This window comes from Primulina eburnea, chromosome 12, assembly GCF_022965805.1.
Source record: "Primulina eburnea isolate SZY01 chromosome 12, ASM2296580v1, whole genome shotgun sequence".
Taxonomy (NCBI): domain Eukaryota; kingdom Viridiplantae; phylum Streptophyta; class Magnoliopsida; order Lamiales; family Gesneriaceae; genus Primulina; species Primulina eburnea.
In genome coordinates, this window is record NC_133112.1 from 35121829 (window position 1) to 35132976 (window position 11148).

The 11148-nt window shown below is 28.8% G+C and overlaps 1 protein-coding gene across 1 annotated transcript; it reads left to right on the forward strand.

Moving 5' to 3' along the window:
* The first annotated feature begins 10491 nt into the window (after nt 1-10491).
* Nucleotides 10492-11148, forward strand: LOC140807572 (wound-induced protein 1-like). Its single transcript, XM_073164487.1, has one exon. It carries the CDS (start codon nt 10675-10677, stop codon nt 10984-10986), a length of 312 nt encoding a protein of 103 aa, XP_073020588.1. The 5' UTR covers nt 10492-10674; the 3' UTR covers nt 10987-11148.

The window sequence follows — 11148 nt, forward strand, 5'->3', positions numbered from 1 at the left end:
TCATCAAAATAGAGTTTCTAAAAGTTTGAAATAATATATTCTTAAAAAAATGTTAAAATAATATAAAGCAAAATTGCCCTTTTGTTAAAGTTGAAGAAGCTTATGATACCAGGTATATGAATCGGTTTAAGTTATATCTATTGCCTTTAACTTTTTCCTGTTGATTTATCTATATCGATGAATTTTTTTATATTTTGTGGGTAAAACTCATTAATTGTGTTACGTATATACTTCATTAGATGTACCAATAATAAATGGAAGATTAATTTAAAATTGAGATTGTTAAGATTGAAACTTAGATATTATTTAATCTCAAAAGCTAGTTCAAGGGGAGGATTGTAAGTCCATACATGCAACTCTCAATTACTTAATCCGAATTATTTGAGATATCTAACATCCACTCTCACGCTCAAGAATGAACAAATAGAGTATGAAATTTATAACAGATTATCAGGTGACTCATAGAGCTGTCAAACATATAACAGTGAGTCTAACTCAACTTCAAAAGTTATTTCAAAGGAGAGTATTATTAAGATCCATGTATATAACTCTCAATGACTTAATTTAATCGATGCGAGACAACAGACCGAGTTTATTATTGATTTTTATCATGTATACCTATCATTAGGTCATAGTTGCTTATTTGTGCTCCATTTTACACTATATACACTTCAAAAAAAAAAATTATACATTATTTGGATGCTTGAGTAACATAATTTGTAGTATTAATAACTTTTGAAAAAATTTGTATTTAGTAACCTTTACATTTGGAAAATAATTCGAATGAGACTCTCGAGTCGACTCCCGAAAGAAGAACATAATACATGTCGTGAGTAGAAGTTTTTGGTATATTTATTTTCTTAAAATCCATGTCAAGTTCTCATTTTAATATTAATTTATGTGACTTTAAAATACATTCCAAGCGAATAAGAAATTAACAACCAAATATATATGATATGATGAAGCGCTTATCATTAAGACAAAAGTTATTAATGTCAGTTAAGGCGCAACTTTTTTTTTCCTTATACTCATAGCAACACAGATTGCACCTATTTGAGTGGTAATAGGTAAGTGTATGTTTATCTGCTGATGTGTCTCATATCTCTTAGATATCAGTCTTACTATTTTGCTACTATCGATCTTTTCCCCAGCAGAGGCAATGTTACCCATTAAGATCTGGCATTACTCATTTACGGTCCACCTAATCAACTAGATCAAACAACACAACGTCAGTAGTTTGATAGGCGCAACTTTTTTTTCCTTATACTCATAGCAATACAAATTGCACCTATTTGAGTGGTAATAGGTTCATGAATCCGGAGAGGTGTATATTTATCTGCTGATGTGTTTCATATCTCTTAAATATCAGTCTTACTATTTTGCTACTATCGATCTTTTCACCAGCACAGACAATGTCACCCATTAAGATCTGGCGTCACTCATTTACGGCCCACCTAATCAATTAGATCAAACAACACAACTTCAGTAGTTCGACACACGAGAACTTTTCAAGATGTCATTCGTCCTAATATTACTCTCCATCACGCACACGCACGCTTGACCCAACAAAATCATTGAGTCGTGTTTTCAACATTTCAAAATTGAAATAACTTATGTAACATTAAAATACATCTATCAACATGCTTTTCCTTTGTTTATTGGCTCTAGAAGAATCTACTTTAAAGGAAATTGCATCGAAATTTCCTTGTAATAAAAACAAAGGAGTTGTTGTCCAGCTTAGACGTTGGACCATAACTTTGTGCACTCAAACCTTGTCACAGAAAGCTTTTAGGTCGTGGTATCGATAATGGGATACATTTCACATATCTATTTTTTTTATTATTTATTAATTATTATATTGGATAATAATATCATTAAATTCGACCCATCGATTGTTAATTTGTCCTTTGAGAAATCGTCTAGCCGTAATTAATATTCTAGAATATACATTTTTGTATCTACTCACATTTTATTTACATAATAAATAAATAAATATGTATGAACGTGAAACCAATATTTTTTTAAAATAGTTTTTTTTATTTATTTTCATTGATTTTGCGATTTTTATTATTCGATATTTTTTTATTTGAGCTTTTTTAATTATTATATAGTTTTACCCCCTCGTTAAATCGACAGGGTAGAGTTTAACATGCCCTTTTTAACTCCTTGAAAAACAATAAATTAATTAGAAAAAGGTCACCAAAACCAAGTCTCATTCTTGAATTTTGTCTTCTATTTTTATTTTAAAATTATCATCTTGATATAATATTTTTTTATCATAACAAATCAATTTTGATATTTATTAGTTCGTAATTATGAAACATATTTTTTTATTATATTTATTAATTATGTTTGTGTCTTCGATTTTTTTTTTAAAAAAAAAAATTATAGAAAATTAATACATTCATACTATATCTATCATATATGATGTGAGAACTGTATTTTTGTAATATATTTTAATTATTTTTTGCAAATTAAGTCTTTTGTTTTGTAATTTTAGCTCGTTCTATGGTAAGTATAGACATTACATTAAACACGTCAATAGTGATTGACGTCATGCCTGTAATGAACATCTATACTACTTTCCGTAGAAAAATGACCAAAATTGCCAAAAATAAAAATAAAATTGACAGATTATTAGAGATCGAGCCAAAAAAAATAAAAATAAAATTGACATATTATTAGAGGAAATTTAAATGGAACAACCTTTCTGTAGCAACATTATCGGGATTGATTCATTTGAACAAAGAAATATGTACTAGGGCAGTTTTCCACAATACATTCGACCCAATTTCCTTTCGGATTAATACCATGTGATATCTCTATGTCTATCGAGTTCTAGACATAAGTTTAAACAAATTGAATCGAGCTTACTATCACTAATTTTAAGGCTCAGATTCAAGCTCGATTCAATTTGAAGTTCACAAAATTTAATATATTTGGCTCTAATTTAGTTTGAATTAAGTCTCAAGTTCGAGCTCGACTTAAAATACTTGAGCATATCCGTGAATTACTTGAAACCAACTATCAAAAATATTTATTTAATATATAATAATATTATATTAATAAACATTAAAACGAACGAGTGACTCACGGATTATTGAACAAAATAATTTCTCATCGAAACAAATTCTAGATAAAATGGTAAAAAAAAATAGGCAAAAACTTGTGTGAGACGGTCTCACGGGTCGTATTCGTGAGACGGATCTCTTAATTGGATCACCCATGAAAAAATATTACTTTTTATGCTAATAGTATTACATTTTATTGTGAATATGGGTAGGGTTGACCTATCTCACAGATTATGATCCGTGAGACGGTCTCACGTGAGACTCACTCAAAAAAATAATAGTGTCATAGACGTCCTCATCCTGTGTTTGATGGAAATAATGTTGCTATAAAAAGGTAATAACTGAAACCTGACATTTACATTGGACATTTAAATCAATGAATTACATTCGTTTAAAGCTATTATGGCAGAGGTTTTTGTTATAAAATATAAGCCCCCAAAATGAGACATCAAATTGAAGAAAATTATAATATTTTCAACTTCGACTCGAATTCAGTACTTTCGAATATAAGTTAACTTTTTGAATAGACAAAAGAAGTTCAAGAACCGAACTGTTCGTTTACACCATTAGTTCTAGATTAAAAAAAAAAAAAAAAAGATAATGCCATTGACGTTCTTGGCCTAATTTGGAGGAAATAATGTTGCTATAAAAAGGTAATAATTGAAACATGACATGTACATTGGGCATGTAAATCAATAAATCACAATTTTAAAAGCTATTATTGCAAAGATTCTTATTATAAAATATAAGCCCCCAAATAAAGCACCAAACGGAAACAAGGATTTTATAGTGAATTATTGAACGATTAGGGTTTTTTTTTTTTTGGTTAACGTTTAGAGTATGTCTCTTATGAGACGATTTCACGAATCTTTATCTGTGAGACGGGTTAACTCTATCGATATTCACAATAAAAGTAATACTTTTACTTTAATATTTTTTTATGGATGATCTAAATAAGACATCTGTCTCACACAAGTTTTTGCCTAACTCTTAATGATACTTTAACATCATATTTTATATTCTGGAAAATTCCAAAAATAGTATAAGACTTTGGGTCTCTAGTTAATAGAAATTTGGTTTTTTAACAATAAATTAGTTTTTATTTTTACATATTTAATCTGATTTTCGAAATAATGGAAACATGACTATAGATATTGTTAATATATATCAGGCGGGTAGGAATGAACACGAGCCAGATTTGGATTTGGGTCGGGTTTAGATCAAACATCTGGTTGTTGTTAATAACTAATAAACTCCACAAAAGTCTATTATTTAAAAAAAAAAAAAAAATCAGCAAATCTCTTTAACGAATACACATCCATAAAATTATCCAATATTTTTCCACTGAGATTTGGGTCAGTTCAGGATCGAATTACTCCACCCAAATATTCACCAGTATCTTAACGTCATATAATCACTATGTCTGAATATAATAAATATATGAAAATAATAACAATTTAGCACACCAGAATTATATATGCCAACCTGTATTACTAATTTTAGAATTTTCCATTACTTGCATGAATATTCATTCACATGCACAAGTAAATACATGTATCGGATTATTCTGTGTTTAATCTGGAGTATTTATTCATCTATGATTAATGATATGATCAAATATTAACAATTAAATCATCAATATATATATATATATATCAACTTACAGAAAAATGTGATAGATTCACTTGAATTAATGGCATTGAAATAAAAATTAATTTTTACTATTTTTTTATTACAAAAATTATTTATATTATATTTTATAACTAATTATATATGACATCTCAATAAATCCGACGTAACTTGTATCGTAGTACGCCTGACCCGAGTCATCGAATGCTCGAACCCATATACCAAGGCATAGTTTGGTACACATGATGGGATAAACATGTGATATATAATATAATTAAACATAAGTTAAAGTTAAATAAGATGTAGGATATTATATTTAATGTTTTGTTATGATTTTAATAAGAGTGATTAAATTTATATATTAAAGTGTAATGACAAAATTAACCTTATCATAATAAATTTTATAATTTCAAAGTTGTTGCTTGAGTTCATATTTTTTATCTGTTCATGCGCCGATAGTGCATGCATGATTTATTTATTTTTACCTAATTTTATATATTATATAATATGATAATTGAACCCTTAATTTTGTGAGTCAAGTCAAATATCAATTTTTAAAGTTAATCAAATGATATTAATATTTTTATTGATATTTATAAAAATTATTTATATAATTATCTCGAATTCATTTATATTATTATTATATTATATAATATATAAAAATAAATAAAAATATTTATTTGATTTTAATTTCTACATACTAGCATATATTTATAAAAATCATTTATAATTTGAGGACAATTAAGTCATTTGTAATGTAGTTTATCATTAAATTAAAATTATCACACATAATAGAAGGGACATTTTATTATTCTAAAAAATTATTTATCAAAGGCCCATTATATTATCATTGGTTTTTTAAAAAGGTACCAAACATGGGATAAATATGATTATTTATCAATCCCTCCCTTATCTCATGCACCAAACTATGCCCAAGTAGGGGTGAGCAAGATTTCGGTTAAACCGAATAAACCGACCGAACTGAGCCAATACGGAAATTCGGTTTTCAAATTTAAAAAAACGGTTATACCGGTTAATTCGGTTCGGTTACGGTTTTCAAAATTTTGAAATCGGTTAACCGATATAATAAATATTATTATTTAATAAATTTTTATTATTTATCAATTTTTATATATTTTTTAATTTTAAAATCGATATAATATGTATTAATTGTGTTCAAATAAAAATTATACATTTGTAATGTGTGTGATTTTATGTTTTTATGCATTTGTGTAGATTGTAGTGTTCAAGAAAAATTACATATAAAATTAAATTTAAATCACAGAATTAACCGATTTAATTCGGTTCGATTTTCATCGATTATGAAAATTAATTCGGTCGGTTCGATTATGACTAAATATTTCGATTTGGTTCGGTTATCGCTAATTCAGTTCGGTCAGTAACCAAACCGACCGAATGCTAACCCATATGCCCAAGATCATAGGCCTAAGACTATTACAACTGGGCTCAAGTAATTAAATATTAATTGTTATATTGAATAACCAAATAAAATTCACTAAAATATAAATTAAATTACAAGACTTAAATTTCAAGAAAAACTAACAACAATATAACATATTTTACTAAATTGTCTTAATTATGTTTGTAGATAATTATCAATTTATGTATTGATGAGTTCAAATATTTGAATAGGTCTCTGGTGAGACGTTTTCATGAAATCTTTATTTGTTAGATGAGATAATTTTACCGATATTCACAATAAAAAGTAATAATCTTAACATAAAAAATAATATTTTTTCATTGATGATTCAAATAAGAGATCTTTCTCACAAAATACGACACGTGAGACCGTCTCACACAAGTTTTTGTCCAAATATTTATATGAGAGTTTTCCGAAAGATTATTATCTTATTAATTTATTGCAATTAGTAATTTAACAAAGAGTGGGTCTCATGTGGGGAGACGGATCAATCCTACCGATATTAACAATAAAAAGTAATACTCTTAGCATAAGAAGTGATACTTTTTCATGGATTACCCAAATAAAGACCCGTATCACAAAATACGATGACAGTCTCACACAAGTTTTTGCCTCCAATCGGCTCTAGTGAGGACCGAAAAAATATTATTTTAAAAAATTTATTAATATATTGAATATTAATTTATAGAGATTTTAGTATATACATTCTAGAATTTATTTAAGCTGAGTTAGCACAATTGTTACCCATACATTATAGAAATTCTAGGATATAATATAATATATAAAATATTTATACGATCACAAAAACTCATGTGAAATAATATCATCGGTAGATTTTATGAGATAGATATTCTATTTAGATCAATCATGAGAATCATGACTTTTTATGCTAAAAATATTATTTTTTATTGTAATATGAGCATGATTTTCGTTCTCATTAATAAAAATTCGTGAAACCGTCTCATAAGATATTTACTTTCATATGTATGTGTGTGTATGTAAGTATATGCATTCACCAATTTAGTGACACACACTGTGCATATTTTAGCTGACGTATTATTAACGAATTAAATAAATTCTCACAAATGCTTATAAAATGTTTCTCAATTCCCAATGAGTCATCGTGTCTAAAGTAGTTGTAAAAGGTGTGTCGATTATTGAGTCTTTTATTTAGCACAAACTATCTCGAATTGTTCATGGTGATGGATTTAGATAAGATAATAAAATTAAAAAGTCCTACAATTTTACTTTTTAGTTCGTCGATTTTTCACTCGAATATAGGCTGACATAAATAATACTTTTGCAATTTACCCTTTTAAAAAAGAAATATTATTTTTCTATTTATTTATGAACTCGTTTGTTCAACCTTTGTATATTTAGGAATAATAACATTTTTTTTAATCTTGTAACGTGCATTTTTTTTTTATTTCTCTTGTTATTAGTTAATTTATTATTTTATTTTATTAACATATATTTTTTTCGATTTTAGTCATTTTATCGGAATGTTAACGTATAATCGGACACGCCAGCAATATCTAGCGATACGTCAGAATTTTTTTGTGTCATGTCTGTAATTCTCGGTACCATGCCAGCATTCAAGTGAAAAATGAATAAATTGAAAAAAAATACAAGTTAATACACTAAGGCAGTGTTTGATTGCCTTGATTAGGTAGGTTTATTTTTTTTTAACACACCTAATCACTTGTTTGGTACATTTTTTATTTAACAAAGTCAATCTCTCCTATGAATGATTATGTTATATTAGGTAGGTTAAAATAATACCTCCTTACCCCTAAGATTATTACTCTTAATCCATCATATTTTTTCAATTTTACCCTTCTCCTAAATCCAAACTCACCACCACTTCCTTCCACCGACAAACCACCGCCAACCCCTGCCGCCCTTCCGGCCGACCACCGCCTCTTCCAGCCGACCGCCGCCGCCGCTTCCGACCAACCGGCCGCCACCACCGACAGCCCACCGTCGACGCACAAATGAAAGGGCAATTTTGTCAATTCAGCAAAACATTATTAATTATCACATTCTTATCATCATACCAAACATAATATTATTTTATCATTATATATTATATTTCTAGTTCAATCATTCTTTTTATCATTTCTCTCCTAATCATTTCATTATTTTATCCTTCAAACCAAACGCAGCCTAAGAATATAAATTGACTGATAACAAATTAAAAATGTTATTCTTGTCTCTCATATATATATATATATATATATATATATATATATATATATATATATATATATATATACACACACACACACTACGTCATAAGGATGAGAGGTGTAGAATAATTAATTATGGTGTTATGGTGAGTCAGATTTTTAAAATTCCAAAATATCCGTACTAAAATGATTATTTTACTTATTGATAATTTATTACATATTTATACGTTAGTAATATTTATACGTTATAATAATAAAGATGTTATTATTTTACTTATTGATAATTTATTAAATTTTAAAAAGATCCAATATATCTCTGCTACACAATTAATCTATCTAACGATAATTCATAATATAATTATATATTATAGTAACCAAAATAACTCTACTCAGATATTTGAGGGAATAATTTTAGTCAAATTTCATTTTTTTTAAAAATATCATCTCCAAGTATATTTGAGTGTTTTAAAATATACATGAAAAATAATTTTTAAAAAATGTTTAATTAAAGTTATTTTGCTAACTACTCCTTAAAAAATTATTATACATGCCCAAGCCAATTTGACTTAGTGGACATTCTTTTCCAACCCTTAAGTAAAAAAGGTCGTTATATATAATTAAAAACATTTTTTTAAAAATTATAATAATAATTATTTATTTTAACATTAGAGATCAATCATTTATATGTTAATTGATCTAACTCTAAAAAAAACAATATAAGAAATGAGACTATTATATGACACAACATGTACACGTATACATTCACATGTACATTATACATATTGTTACAAATGGTATATGAATTATAGAATGAACTAAGATATATGTTTTTTTTTTTAAAAAAAATTACTGATTGAATTAAGGTATTTGATGTATACACTGAATACCGAAAAAAGCGTGTAAAAGTCATATAGAGTGATCTATCACCGCCATCTACTTTCAAAATGTTCGGCAAATATTACAAATGTTCCACATCACACATTAAAACTACGAGTAAGTCTTTTGTGAGACGGTCTCACGAATCTTTATCTGTGAGACAGATCAATCCTACCGATATTCATAATAAAAAGTAATATTCTTAGCATAAAAAGTAATAATTTTTCATGAATGACCCAAATAAAAGATTTGACCTACAAAATTAATCTGTGAGATCGTCTTACAAAAGTTTTAACATAAAACTAATACAAATAGCTTACAAACAGCATCCATTTTTTTGTTTGTTTTCAAACTCTGGGTGGTGCGCTAAATTTATAATTCCATCGACTTTACATTTTCAGTGTGACTGAGATTGATGGATCATCATCCATTAAAAACATAATTCAGTTGTGGACAACTTCAAACTTTTGTAAACAAAAAGAGTGTGTGTGTGTGTTTTAATTTGTTTTTTTTTTCAAGAAAAAAAATTCTATGTCAATTTACATATTTATATGCAGTTATTATTTTGAATTAACTTTGATAACACTTGAATGGAATGATACGATTTGGAGGCATAAATTTAATTTAAAACATTTTGAAAAATAAATCCAAAACGCACACATCTTACAAATTCAATCAACACATAAGTATCAGTTACCATTATATATAAATAAAATCAACAGATTTTTAAAATATTTAATATCAGTATTCTGTCAAAACTAATCTCACCAATACAAATGCAACTTTTTTATTTCTTTCTCAAATTTTTTTAATTAAATATCAAAACTTACACAAAAACTCTTGTGAGACGGTTTCATGGATCAATTTCGTAAGCGAATCTCTTATTTGGGTGATCCGTGAAAAAATATTATTTTTTATGCTAAGAGTATTATTTTTTATTGTGAATATCGGTAATGTTGACACGTCTCACAGATAAAAATTCGTGAGACCGTCTTACAAGAAACTTACTCCAAAACATAATAGAATTTGGATCATGATACGTGTACATTTAGGGTTACATATTAAGTTACAAAGTGTATTTGAAATGATAAAATTATTCTAAAAATATTTTTGATTTTTTTTCCAAATAATTTAAACATTTCAAATATATTTTGTGAATCCATTTTTAATCTATAACATTTATCACAGAATTTTGCAGTTTGCAGGTATGATTACCCAAAACACCCTTCAATTTCTCTATATAATCGGTTCAACTCCCAAATCCTTCTCATGCACCTTCCTCTCTCTCACGTTCTCCATAGGAAGTGAACTGGCGTCGAATCAAGAAACTCCGGAGGATTCTAGAAACCAAGCAGTGGTCGCCGCCCTCTATGCCGCCTTGAAGACCTGCGACACGGAGGCAGTCCAGAAGATCCTCGCCCCCGACCTCGAGTGGTGGTTCCATGGCCCGCCGTCATACCAGTTCTTGATGCGCCTCCTCACCGGGGAACATGACTCTCAGTTCCGGTTCTCGCCGCACCGCCTCTCCGCCTTCGGCCCCACCGTCCTGGCAGAAGGGTTCGACCAGTCCCGCTCCATTGCGTGGGTTCACGCTTGGACCGTGGCCGATGGGATAATCACCCAAGTGAGGGAGTACTTCAACACCTCGCTCACAGTCACCCGGTTCGGGAACACGAATGCACCGACCGGCGCCGTGCCGCTGAGTTGCACGTCCTTATGGGAGAGCAATCTTCCTGACTGGGTCGGGAAAGCCGTCCCAGGGCTTGTGCTCGCCATATGATCCAACTCCTTTTGCTCGTTTCATTGGGGTATGTGTTAGTAGTCAGTGTATGGAGAATCAAAGTAAGTGAAACACTCGTGTTTGTTGGTGATGAAGATTCATTTCTTCTGTGTGACGTTTTTGTTTTCAATAATGCAAATGGACGGAAGTCGATTATTTGTA

Coding starts and splice junctions, on each gene's coding strand:
- LOC140807572 (XM_073164487.1), top strand. CDS start 10,675: ATGCGCCTCCTCACCGGGGAACATGACTCTCAGTTCCGGTTCTCGCCG.